Source organism: Canis lupus, chromosome 6, assembly GCF_011100685.1.
Source record: "Canis lupus familiaris isolate Mischka breed German Shepherd chromosome 6, alternate assembly UU_Cfam_GSD_1.0, whole genome shotgun sequence".
Lineage (NCBI taxonomy): Eukaryota > Metazoa > Chordata > Mammalia > Carnivora > Canidae > Canis > Canis lupus.
This window is the reverse complement of record NC_049227.1, coordinates 24,840,585-24,854,235: the sequence shown is the minus strand read 5'-3', so window position 1 is coordinate 24,854,235 and position 13,651 is coordinate 24,840,585. Positions and strand designations below refer to the sequence as shown.

General features: G+C 39.5%; 2 protein-coding genes and 1 long non-coding RNA gene across 4 annotated transcripts in view; 2 read left to right on the top strand and 1 right to left on the bottom strand.

Moving 5' to 3' along the window:
• LOC479821 (acyl-coenzyme A synthetase ACSM4, mitochondrial) overlaps positions 1–1,504 on the top strand; it is a 55,276-nt gene extending 53,772 nt beyond the window's left edge. For both annotated transcript variants that reach the window (XM_038540168.1, XM_038540169.1), the window contains one exon: positions 1,084–1,504. In XM_038540168.1, coding sequence (XP_038396096.1) covers positions 1,084–1,170 — 87 coding nt within the window. In that variant the 3' untranslated portion in view covers positions 1,171–1,504. The remainder of the gene's footprint in view (positions 1–1,083) is intronic.
• A 691-nt stretch (positions 1,505–2,195) lies between these two features.
• THUMPD1 (THUMP domain containing 1) lies at positions 2,196–11,086 on the bottom strand. Its single transcript, XM_038540170.1, has 4 exons — positions 10,759–11,086; positions 8,474–8,648; positions 7,049–7,297; positions 2,196–5,872 (listed from the first exon to the last, which is right to left on the bottom strand). Exons 1-4 carry the CDS (start codon positions 10,987–10,989, stop codon positions 5,451–5,453), a joined length of 1,077 nt encoding a protein of 358 aa, XP_038396098.1. The 5' UTR covers positions 10,990–11,086; the 3' UTR covers positions 2,196–5,450.
• Positions 10,688–12,922, top strand: LOC119872187. Its single transcript, XR_005360845.1, has 2 exons — positions 10,688–11,237; positions 11,667–12,922. It is a non-coding gene; the product is annotated as an uncharacterized LOC119872187 (long non-coding RNA).
• The last annotated feature ends 729 nt before the right edge of the window (positions 12,923–13,651 follow it).

Here is a 13,651-nt window from a genome sequence, read left to right as displayed (position 1 = left end):
ATAAGACTAATCAGTCCCATTCCATGAGAAAAAAAAGTGGTGGAAAATTTTTAAAGACCATACCTGATTCAGCTATCATATGACCCTCAAGCCAGAATACTCTTCCAAATTCAAAGCACAAGCCTTTAAGTATCAAGTGACCAAACTTAGGTTCAGAAAAAAGATATTATCCAAAGAAACTGTAAAATCTCTTCCGAAACCTTCAAGGAAGGTTTTGAGAATAATTTTACATAAAAACATAGAGATGGCGGGCAGCCCCGGTGGTGCAGTGGTTTAGCGCCGCCTGCAGCCCGGGGTGTGATCCTGGAGACCCGGGATCGAGTCCCACGTCGGGCTCCCTGCATGGAGCCTGCTTCTCCCTCTGCCTGTGTCTCTGCCTCTCTCTCTCTCTCTCTCTGAATAAATAAATCTTTAAAAAAAAAAAAAAGTTTTAAAAACATAGAGATGGCATTGCAATTTCCTTTCTTCTCATCCTGGAATCTTGTTGATACTGATATGAGCATTCCATTTCAATTGGTATTTCAACCAAAAGGGTCATTAACTTCAGCCGAAGAACTAGCTACATTTTCTCCATTAAATTTACTAAATCAGTCACCAGTTGATTTTCAGAATGTTGAGAAAATTTTTAAATAGTGACATCTCGAGGGAGGGAAAACAGATTTTACCATGAGCATGAAGGGAAAATTGTACTCAAAATTATCTCTCAAAGTCTCCTTCAGAAACTGTTGGACACAGGTCTTAAAAGCCCAAAACCCATGAATTAACTGGTTTCTCTGTGCATTTAGGTGTGGCCTCTGTTTCCCTGGGGTAGTAAAGGCCTAGGTCTAGTTGGAACTGGAAGGGAAGCAATAGAGTAAAGGTATTATTATATTCTTCTGACAAAGCATATAGCCTTTGCACTAAAAACTCATGATGTAGCTCCAATGTCAACTGGACTGTATAAACACAAGAATTTTAATGAGCTTAAGCTAAAACAACCCCCAGACTCAAACTCGCCAGTTACACAAATGCTCTCCCTATTGTACTGACAACTGGGATTGTCAAATGGAATTGTGTCTCATAGTATGTTTCTCTGTTAATCAGGTGGAATTTGTTCCAGAACTCCCAAAGACAGTCACTGGGAAAATCAAACGCCACGTTTTGAGAGACCACGAATGGGGTCGGACATAGCCTGATAAGAAAGTATGGCATTATGTAGTCATAGGCTTGCTTTCTTTTATTCCTTGTTTTCTGATAATTTAGTGACTACTCTATTACAATGCTGAAGATTTTTTCTAGTTGAAAAACCCTATACTTTGTTCTGTACTTAATCAAAAATTAAATCAAAAAAGATCTAAAAATATTTGGGAAGAAAACAGTTATAATGACCAAAGTGACAGAGGCAATGATTTTAATGACTTCCAGGGTTTAAAATAGAAAATGATTACTTAGAAAAGCACAGTGGACAATGAATGTATCTTGTGCCTAAGTCAAAATAAAGATTAGAACAATTATTCTAAGAAAAGTGTTCAAGATAGAATTTCTTCTGCTTAAAAAAAAAATTCTTCTGCTTAACATCTTATATTACTAGTTCTTCAAAGTGAATTAAAAGGGTGCCTAGGTGGCTCAGTTGGTTAGGCACCTGACTCCTGATCTTGGCTTGAGTCTTAATCTGAGGATGGTGGGTTCCAGCCCCACTTTGGGCTCTATAAGCATGGAGCCTACTTAAAAAAAAAAAAGTGAATTAAAATATTAATTTTAAAATAAGGAATATAAGTAATTCAAAAGCCAGTAAGTAAATTTAATTAAATACTGTATTACTGTATCTTTTAAGGATGTTTATTTTAGAGAGGGGGAGGGGCAGAAGGAGAGGGAGAAAGAATCCCAAGCAGACTCCCCACTGAGCAGAGAGCCCAACTAGGGGCTAGAGCTAATAACCCAGGCTGAAATCAAGAGTTGGACACTTAACCAGCTGAGCCACTCAGGTGCCCTATACCTCCCTTTTGAAGCAAGTTGACTGGAAAATATCTGAAGTTTGGATTACTTACAAATAATTAATCAAGAGCAATTACTAAAAGTTTTATATCATGTATATCATCAATGAACATAACTTTTGATATATAATTTGACATATAAGGATCAGTTATGAGATATTTATTATAAAGCAAGAGCTTTACTAAGAGGCAGGAAGAAAGAAAGAGCACAGAGCACCAATCTTCAGGGAACAAATTTATTTTGATTTTTCTGAAAATATCAGGAACTATGAAAAACAAGCGAAATATTTGGCCATACCAAAAGCAAAGTACAAGTAAAACAACATTTGGAAATGATAATCTTAAACAAACATGTTTCAAAATACCAAGTTTAACACTCTTTCCTCCAGAGCAAATCCGCTTTACTAAATCACAACACTAGAGTTTTTTAAATTGACATAACTTAAAAAATAAAAAATTAAAAGAAAGAAACCACTCCATTCCCACCCTGGAATCTTGTCATTTATAAAACATGCTTAACTGTCAATGACAATAAAGATGAGAAGCCTGAAAATACATCAATGAATGAATTCAGATTCCAACAGAACACAGTGCTTTACAGCTAGGGAAGAACACTTGTACTCAGGTCTTACCAAATACAAATAAATACAAGATTAAATACAAACTACTAAATCTTTCTGTAGAGTAGCAGCTTTCACAAAGTAAGGAATCCAGTTCCATAGAGTTGGATGTTCTATAAGCTTATGGCCGATTTTATTCCCACAGTCCCAGAGTCTTGAACTATCAAAATAAAATTATCTTTGTCTTGGAGCAAGTCTGATGAAGGCACCAAAGTCCTATCCTCCGTGTTCATGCAAATGACACTACAATGCTCTTAACATCCTTTCAAGGTGACTTCAACCTATTAAGAGTATCTAAGTATCTAAAAAGATGTAGAAGGAAGTTAGAGCCTCATCTGCATTACCAAGGTCCAGTCTCTAGTCTTTGCCCCTCCCCAATCCTTCCAGTCTGGACCACTAGTTTAGGAGGATAAAAATACATTCCCATATTCCCTAACCATTAAAAAAACACAGATATTGGTGCAGGAAGACTCAACATTTATAATACTTCTGAACTTTTTAAAACTTAATAAACCCATCTCTCAAAGTAAATTTCACAGCCTCTTAATATTTATTCTCAATCTGGACTTAGTATGCAGCTCTCTTTGGTGTCCATCTTTTCCAACATTTTTCAGAAGTTTACCTTGGAGGAAATCTTGAAAAAAACTTCCAAATTAAGGGAACTCTCATGGCATGCAAGTGTGAGCACTAAGTTAAGGATACTCTTATTTCACAGAAACCCAGAACTATCAGACTATGACTTACAGAGTTCTTTCTATTCTCCCAGAGAAAATCTTAAACTGAGATTCAGAGAAGAGGTTCCTCACCCAGTCATAAACCAGTTTTAGGAAAAGGAGGGGTAATGCTATTTAATTTGGTTTTGTAGTTCTTCGTGGAGAGTTTTAGTTAAGACTGCAGACTTATTGCTATCTTTTCTTCATTCTCAAGCCCAAGTGGCTATGGAAACATTTCAAGAGTTCCTTTGGCAAAGTGATAGTTCCAAAGAAGTCTGTGTCTTTTTAATCTGAGAACCTTATTACTTTCAAAACAATTTTCTCCAGAACCTTGAAGAAACTGGTCTCATTGGTTCATGTGATGAAAAATGTCTACTAAATAGACTAGTTTTTGTAGCCATCTTTCATCTCCAAAGCACTCAGCAAAATCTGGCCAGTATTTCCTTGTGTGTACTCTGGCAATTCACCTTTCAACTCAAATATCCTGTTGAGAACTCATCCTCTGACAAGCCACTGAATTTCTGTATGATGATTTATGTGCTCCTTGTTCAGACTTTAGTTTTGTTTTCAAACATTCTTGCATACATGGGTCTTTAATAAAGTTAACAATTTCTACAGCATTATCCAGAACTTTCTTCACTTCATCTCCTTTTATATATCAGCACCTCTCTGTGAAGAAAGTAGTGTGCTGTAACATCAACATCAGGATTTTCTTTTACCAAAATAAGGCAAAACTTGTCATGGAGGCAACCATGAGCACCAGGACTATTCATGACAGACCTTCAGTCCTCAGATATGAAAACCCATGAAATTTATATTGCCTTTTGTTTTGAGAGGCTCCTCACAGAAAAAGCCTTCTTGAATTTTAATCTTACCAAGGCTACAGTATGGCAAATATTCATGAAATCTGCTGACTCATCAACCCAGATTGAGAAGCTGCTGCTTTTCAGGTTCTTGTACAGCTTCCTGCTCTAGCATTTAATGTTGGTATTAGTCTCACCAACTATGTGAGTTTTTCTTTTCGTAGTGTAATTGCTGCTACTAAATAATTTGCTTCCTAAACCTTTAACTGAATGTGATTTTTTTGTTTAAGATTTTATTTTTAAGTAATCTCTACACCCCATATGGGGCTTAGACCTACAACCCCAAGATCAACAGTCTCATGCTGTACAGACTGAGCAAACCAGGTGCCCCTGAGTGTGATTTTTTTAAACAAAAGTTATTATTTTGATATTACATGATGTCATTTTAAATAATGAACATCTTTATCATCAAATGGTTATGATTTATAGTTCCAATTGCTGGAGCAAATACTAGGTTTATAAGTTCCATTCCACAGACAATGTATAATGCAAGAGAATAGCTTGGATTTCAAAAGTATCTTTCACTATAAAGAATTTGTCTCTCTTGTTGCACTGGCATCCTGAAGAAACACAGAAGACTCTTTATCACTAACCTTATCAGAAATGCCTGTAGTTCTATGCCTAGAATGGTCCTCTTCTACCTCACCCATGCCTTCAAAAATTGCAGCACTAAATCATCAGAGATGTTTGTGACATGTTAATAAAACATAAAAACTGGCATAGTAACAAAGTAAGAGAATCACACACACAAAAAGAAAAACTTCACAAAAACAGTTCACTTCTAAACCTCTAAGACCTTTGTTTTTGCTATGTTTATAACAAAGTGGGAGGGGACAGCTGAACTGCAACACATAAAAATTCCTTCCTTGGAATGAAAATTCCCCATGAAACTCTCTTTTACAGAGTTAGTTTGTTCCCATAAGTCAGGTGGCAGCGCAGCAGGGGAGGCTGGGGAGGTTAATCAAGAGGGAGAGGCCAACATTATCTTCCTTCCACTCTCCCCCTCCATGCAAGTGTTCATCATTTATCCACAGCTTCTCCCAGCGCAACCAAGTGTACATCGGCCTAATTGCACACTGGCATATGGGGGTGAAAAGATCTCCAACAGAATTATTAACGGAATTGCTAAATCACTGTTCACTACTGTGAGCTCAGCATTATATAGTGCACAAAGGTAAAAAAAAAAAAAAAACGATATACTGTCAGTCACAATTTTATATGGAATCCTAGCAATATCTCACCAAACGCCATCTGAGAAACCCACCTGCAACATCAAATGAATTATTTTTCCTCTGAGAGGTCATTTTCATTTGACTCCGATCTTTCTGTGACTTGACTTTCAAGTTCAGGTTTAGCTCCTCCCTCATTCACCACCTGTATCTCAGATCTTGGTTTTGTCTGCCCCAGGTCCTCATTATTTTCGGGTACCACTTGCTGGTTTTTTCCTTCTGCTGGGTCATTTGATTTGTCACCAGGTTCCAATTTAGCTTCTTTCCCATTTCCTGCTTGTGCTGGCTGCTTTGGGTTAAGTTGTGATGGGTCCTTAGCACTCTTCACCACCTCCTGGAGATTATACTTTCTGAACAACATATAATCTTTCACAACACTCAGGCAACAGACAGCTTTAATGATTTCTACTACCACCGTGTATTGTGGATTGGAAAGATCCACTTTATTTTCCGAATTGAGGCTGCCTACTATTCCTGTAACAAAGAGTAAGAAAACATTTAGAGGGAGAAGTATATCATAAGTTCAACAGATACAAACAGAGTCCTTCATCTTTTCATTTGGGACTTGTTAACCCAGTATATATACTCGTCTACTCTTCTACATGGACTTCAATCAAATTCTGTGAACTCTGGGGCACTTGGGTGGCTTAATCATTTAAGTGTCTGCCATCAGCTCAGGTCATGATCTCAGGGTCCTAGCATGGAGCCCCATGTCAGGCTCCCTGCTCAATGGGGAATCTGCTTGTCTCCTTCTCCACCCACCTCACCCACTCATGTGCACTTTCTATCTCCCAAATAAATACATCTTAAAACAAAACAAAACAAAACAAAACTCTGTGAACTCTTTCAATAAATAAATACAAATGAAATCCTGAGACATTTATTTATTTATAAATTTATTTTTTTATTGGTGTTCAATTTGCCAACATATAGAATAACACCCAGTGCTCATCCTGTCAAGTGCCCACCTCAGTGCCCATCACCCAGTCACCCCCACCCTCCGCCCACCTCTCCTTCCACCACCCATAGTTCGTTTCCCAGAGTTAGGAGTCCTGAGACATTTAATCAGAGTACTTTTTTCCCAAAAAATTCAATCTTGACTTGGAAGATTTCATTTCTACCTACCCTAGAGTCTCATATCTAACATACTGAAATCTGTTAGGTTTGATATTATTTTAAGGACTTTTTTTTTTTTTTTTTAAATAATCTCTGCCCCCAACATGGGCTTGAACTCACAATGAGATCAAGAGTCACATGCTCTATTGGATAAGCCAGCCAAGCACCTCTATTTTGAGGACATTTTAATATACTTCTTTTTTTTAATTTTTATTTATTTATGATAGTCAGAGAGAGAGAGAGAGAGAGAGAGAGAGAGAGAGGCAGAGACACAGGCAGAGGGAGAAGCAGGCTCCATGCACCGGGAGCCCGACGTGGGATTCGATCCCGGGTCTCCAGGATCGTGCCCTGGGCCAAAGGCAGGCGCCAAACCGTTGTGCCACCCAGGGATCCCTAATATACTTCTTTTATACCCAAAAATATAAGCCTTAAATTGTAAAAAAAAAAAAAAAAAAAAGAAAAGAAAAGAAAAAAGAAACATAAACTCAAGAATTTAGAATTGCATACTAATATAAATCACTAAGAGAAACATACCTGCCAATTCTTTGATAACTTCTTCTCTATTCATGTGACTATTATTTCGAGATTTATATACAATCTGAAATGTCCCTTTGTTTGGAGCTTTAAACCAGGGTTCCAAAAATGTTTCTGCATATTTTTTCATATCTTCTAAGAAAGCCTTGCACGTGCCTGAAATGGGTAACATACGTAGAATAACTCGAGTCTTCTTCTTCTTGGTTTGGTACATATCCTGGAGAATATGATGTACCAATTTCTCAGGTTCTAAAGGAAAAAAGAAAAAAATTCAGCAACAAGTAAATTAAGCAAACAAGTAAATTAAAAATATAAATTCTCGGACGGTTTAGAACCTCCTCAAACTCTTTAAAATGAATTTTAATTGGCAGTGACCTACGTATAGTAGAAATCAGCATAATAAATGTTAGTAAGTCTAATCCAACTTTTTTCAACTTTCTTCACTGCCTGTAATGAATATTACTATATCTAATATGGTCACTCTTCAGCATTATTACTGCTTTCACTAAAAACAATTTTTCATGAAGACACTGGAGTTAGCATTTTTGTGATGTCTCATTTGTCCAACACCACCATACTATTTTCCTACAAAAACAGCAACTACAAACATAATATTAAACAGTACACTTTTTTTTACAAAAAAAAAAAAAAACAAATTTGCAAGTCACTTTAAAAGATTTAATTCATCCATCAGTTAAGTTTGCATAAAAATCTAGATCCCAGAACTCAGAGGAGCCCTAAAACCATGATCATGATGTGGTCCTTAGGCCATCCTCACTATCTACAAGTCTGTTTGGAGCTACTCAGTATTTTCAATATTTTTAAGCTAGTTAACTGGGGATGCCTGGATGGCTTAGCAGTTGAGCATCTGCCTTTGGCTCAGGATGTGATCCCAGAGTCCCAAGATCAAGTCCCACATCAGGTTTCCTGCATGGAGCCTGCGTCTCTCTCTGCCTATGTCTCTCTGCCTCTCTGTCTGCGTGTCTTTCATAAATAAATAAAATATTTTTAAAATAAATAAATTAATTAACTGTATTAAAAAATCTAGGAGCTTCTCCAGATTTCCCACTTCTTTTGAAAAATCAGGAGATCTGGCCCTATAGGACTACATTCCAGATGGCTGGAGCCATTCCAAATTGGCTGGCACTGAAGAGCAGCTGTTCCTCTTAGACAGAATATGTACTCTTCACCTAAAGAAACATACAAAGAAAGAGGCAAAGCCAGGTTTCCACTCCTAAGCCAATGTGATGTTCACCACCCCATTCTACCTTTCCATATGCCTAGTGCTAGAACAGTGTGGAAAAGATCAATCAAATGATTAACTGAGCCATAACCATGAAGCCATTTTGTAGGCAGTGTTCTGCAGCAAGGAGAGGTCCAGATATTATAGGCTCAATAATCTTAAGGCTTATTATTCAGACACACCTATCCCAAGTGTCCTGATGAAGACTACATTATTTGCTCCACTCTCCACTGACTGGAATCTTCTTAGCTTCATCTCTGTAGAGGCTTTAATGTCACCAACTTCTTTCCTCAAAGCAGCCTCCACATCATCATCTTCTCCCTCACTTCCAGAGGGCTGTTGATCTTTGTCCATAAACTGCATGAAACAAATGAGCAGAAATGCAAAAACAGCTCATATTAAAAGCTATAATTAACGATGTGAAATGTCCAGTAGCAGATGGATCAATACTGAACATAGGCTTTTTATTAAAAAACTGATATATGGCTCCCTACAAAATGTGGAGGAAAAAGGGAGTTCCCTCAGACTGGGGCACATAAAACTTGAAAATGCTTTCAAAAGTACCTTAACATTCTAGAACACTGGGTAATGTGCTCAACCAGATGAATTAATTCAAGATAGACCTTAATCCCATCAGAGATATCTTTGTGCCTAATAAGGCAGTCTTCTTTTGGTGAGATTATGATGAAGGAGCAGAGGGCGAGGTGAGGACAAAGCCCAAGCTGACTCCCCACAACCACCCCCTACAGGTGGGATATGTAGGACATTCCTCAGGCACTCTGGCTGCCCTAAAGTTAAGGGAAGGAAAAACAAATGGCTAATAGAGATCAGAGTTCTGCAAGACAAGAGTTTCCCTCAGTTTACAAATGTCTTCGTTAATTCGGGGGGGTGGGGGGGAGCATTCTTATCAATAATCTAACTTCCAGAAGGAAACTCCCAACCAACATACTATTATTGCTGTACTAGAGGGGAAAACAACCCTAACTTGACAATGACAAGGTCTCTATCTATCTTGAAGGTCTTCTTTAGCATAAAAAAATTCTTTTGAAAACCTCTCTTTTCCTTTACCTCCCCCAACTTCCAATTTATATAGTCAGTCACCCCTCATAACTATGGTGCAGCAGCTGTTTCTGCCAGTGGGCCCTGTCTTCGTGCTTTAATAAAACCACCTTTTTGCACCAAAGTCTCAAGAATTCTTCCTTCTCCCTCAGCTTGGATCTTGCCTACATTCAAATACTACATCAATTAGACCAAACAGTTATGGCATTAAAAAACAACAACAACCCTTACTTCTATTTTACTAAGGAACAGGGAACAGAAATAGTCGAGAATTTGCTCAAGGTACCAGTGTGGACAGGACACTGGTCGCCCAGTTCTCTGCCCCACCATTATTAGTATGCCAGTCAGGTGCTAATAATAATTATACATATTTAAGGACCTTTATTATATACCAGGCTGTATTTTATTTGCATAAGCCACTGTTTTTAGTCAACATTCTAAGATACACTTTCATTTTTCCTTTTTATTTAGCTCAGCATAATTAAATAATATGCCCGGGGCCCAAGCCTTAGAACTAGTAAATAAATACATTTTGAATCCAAATCCCCAAATCATCCTTCCCCTTTTAATTCGTTGAGGTGTTTGTGTATGTATTAGTCCAGATCCTAAGCCAAGAATAAAATGATTTCCAAAGTGTGTTGCTAAAATTTGTATGCGTACAAAACTTTTTACTTTTTTTTTTTTTAAGATTTTATTTATGTATTCATGAGAGAGAGAGAGAGGCAGAGACACAGGCAGAGGGAGAAGCAGGCTCCATGCAGGGAGCCCGACGTGGGACTCGATCCTGGGTCTCCAGGATCACGCCCTGGGCTGAAGGCAGGAGCTAAACCCCTGAGCCACCCAGTGATCCCCCCAAAAACTTTACTTTTTAATTGCATTTACACACGCATTTGAAAAAATAACTAACACTGGTACTAAACTCACGATTTCAGAGACAAGGCTTAGGAGAAACATATGATAACCGTGGCGTAAAAGTCGTGGTAAGATATGCAAAAACTAGGAGGACAAATTAAGTTCCCCGTATGAATGTGGACCGTTTACTTAACTTGCTTGAGCTTCAGTGTCCTCGTGAACATTAATTACTTCACAAGTGTACTGGAAGCAGTAAACGTTTGAGAGCTTCAGAAACACAACACGCGGACTGCGGAAGCAATCTATAAATAGGAGCCACTATGACTACTAATGGGGAGGGAAAAAAAAAAAAACAAAAAACCCCAAAGGTGTAGGCTTTTCAAACCCACGACCCGGCAGGGGTCTGCAACCCAGACAAGGCAAAGAGGCGGCAACGCAGACGAGGCCACGCCCTTGGCTAGCTCCCCCACAAAACTCGCGCACGCGCACCGGGCAGCCGGCCTTTCGAGCATCGCCTCGTCCCTCCAAGGCCGCTTGCACGCTACGGGGCCCGTACCTTTTCGGGCCCATACATGTCGTCGCCGTATTCATTGAGCAGGCTGTAGGCCTCCTCCACGCACTTGCGCTCGTTCATGTTGCAGGTAATGAGAATGCCCTGTAGCCCGGGTTCCAGCTGCCGGGGCCCGCCGCCGTCGCAGCGCCGAGCCCGCTTGGCCTGCACATACTGAGCTTTGCCTTTGCGCTTTCCGCCGCTAGACTGAGGAGGCTGCTGGACGGGGGTCGCCATGGCGCGCGAGCCGAGGCTAGCGAGAAACGTGTTTCTCCTCAGCTCCGGGCTTCCTCACTTCTGCGGGCGCGGGCTGGTTACGTCGTGTGCGCGCCACGGCCTCCCGTAGCCCCGCCCCCAAGCTTCTTTCGGTGCTGCGCCGGGTCCCAGCGCCGGTCGGAGGCAGGCTGTGGAGAAGAAGTAGTCCTACTGCTCACCGGCGCAAGGATGCTCGGACTTCCTGGGAAAGCCGCTTTCCGCAAGAGCTGGTCTGTAAACTTACACGATGGCTTCCAACTGGATGTAGACCGTCCTTGCGAAGAACCGTTTCATTTACCATTCATATTCATTGATTTATTCAGTTAATATGTATTAAGTACCTGAATGCTAGTGATGGACCTGAGTACTGAGGTTGGCAAAGCAAGACACACTTCACATACATCTTGCCCTTATAGGCCAAGGTCTCGTAGAAGTCACTGGGGCCTTCCAAACCATCCTACTTATTTTTTGGTCCTGGTGAAATGTGCGTAATCAAGAGACTTTATACTCCTGTTGAGGAACCCTCAGAGGTACATAGAACACAGACTATACAGAAATCATAAGTCTCAGAGACTTGATTATCAGCATGAGAAATATAAAGTACAAGGAAACCTGAACACCCTTTTTTAAAAAAAATATTTTATTTGTTTGACAAATAGCACACACAGGCATGAGGAGTGGCAGGCAGAGGAAGAGGGAGAAGCCGACTGGGAGCTGGAGGTGGGGCTGGATCCCACGGTCCTGGGATCATGACCTGAGCTGAAGACAGATGCTTCACTACTTAACCACCACCCAAGGGCCTCTTGGACATACTTCTTAGCATTAAATTGTCACTATGGGAACATTTTAATTTGTAACGTATTTTTATATTCATACTCAAGATATTGTCCCTTTCCATTTCTTTCCACACTTTTGATGCTGATGTCCTAACAAGTGACATTTTGCTGAATTATTGTTTCAGGTGCACTTGGTTTGGATAGGAAATCACATCCTCACTTCTTGAACAAAATCGTGGAGAGCCAAAAAAGGGTTTGTCCTTTTTGGCTCCAGGAAGAATCAGCTAATCCAGTGACCCAAAAATGTGGAGTGGATGGTAGTAGAAAGTCAGGAATAAAAAAAAACCTCTTAGTTATTGTAAGGCCTGCATCTCTCAGATTGACATTCTTGTGACTCCCATGACAAAGTCATGCTGATATGAAATAGTAGTCTAGAAATCCATATACATATAAAAGAATTTTTGCTGATAGGAAAGGATTCTTCTTTTCTTCAATGAAATATCCCTTGCTATTTTCTTCATGTCTGGCCCCCAAATGTTTAAGAATGCAGTCATTAGATAGGTAAGCAATCCCTTCATAGTTAACATCATAATATTCCACATACCCTAAAGTTCAGAATCCAACTCCTTATATAAGTTCAAGTAATTAAAAGTCAACTTGAACTTTATGAATCCCTTGTGTTGGTGTTCCACCTTTGACGGTGTATTACTTTGGTGAGCAAATGCAGGAGTGCTGTGCATTTTATTGATGGAGATATTTCAATCTCACATTTGGAGATTTAATTATTTTTTTTTAATAAATTTTTTATTTATTTATGATAGTCACAGAGAGAGAGAGAGAGGCAGAGACACAGGCAGAGGGAGAAGCAGGCTCCATGCACCGGGAGCCCGACGTGGGACTCGATCCCGGGTCTCCAGGATCGCGCCCTGGGCCAAAGGCAGGCGCTAAACCGCTGCGCCACCCAGGGATCCCTGGAGATTTAATTATTATGTATGAAACAACAAAATACTAAGAAGAGGAAAAGTAATTAGCCTGATGTTGAACTTCATGGTTAATTGGGTTTTTTTCTTCACTATATGTATGTGTAAATACATATGTATGTGTATGTGTATAGTTGTATATATATACATGTATGTATATATGTGTCTTGTGTATATATATTCCTCACATAACCTTATCTTCCCTTAGGTTCTTTTGCTTAAATTACTAATATTAATACTAGCATTCCTGATTAGAACTAGGTATTAACTGTCCTATTCCACACTGCAGTGTAGGACAAATGGAAAATATTAATTTCCCTTTCGGGGTGCCTCCTTCTGGCCAAATATGGAAGTGATTTCATAAGAAATGGAATCCTTGAGGAAGTATTTTCCACTATGTCTTTATTTACTACTATTATTCTAGGGGATGGAGGCAGAGAAATAATGAGATTCTATCACCAAGAGGGGAAGACTGGGGTAGAACATATACAATGACTACCTATGATTACTTCCTCTTTAGTTTTTGTCTACATATGGTTGACATTTATTGTTTTTGTTTGCTCAATAAGTGAACCTCCTTTTTTGGGGAGGAGGTGGAATCCATCATTGGATGAGTCTGAGTAGAAGCAGGTCCCACCTTGCATTGTGGAAGCTTGAAATGTCAGGTATCCCTTCTTCCCACCCTATAATGTGAGCACATCACCTCAACTTCATCAACTGGATGCTTCTGTCTGGGACTGATAATTGGAAGCAAATGTGTAAAAGGGCAGTGCCTATTTAGAATTCATCCCACCAATGGCAGCGGCATCGCAAATCCAGTATCAGTAGCATTGCAGCCACTCCAGAAGTGGTGGCAGTGCCAGACTTTCCAGAACATTGGTCTAGTTC

Bases quoted from the DNA above. Each gene is read 5' to 3' on its own strand.
- THUMPD1 (XM_038540170.1), bottom strand. From the start codon at position 10,989: ATGGCGACCCCCGTCCAGCAGCCTCCTCAGTCTAGCGGCGGAAAGCGC. The intron at 8,649-10,758 runs GTACGGGCCCCG...TGTTTCATGCAG, and splicing joins ACATGTATGGGCCCGAAAAG to TTTATGGACAAAGATCAACA. The intron at 7,298-8,473 runs GTGTGTCTGAAT...TTTTTCCTTTAG, and splicing joins CATCAGGACACTTGGGATAG to AACCTGAGAAATTGGTACAT.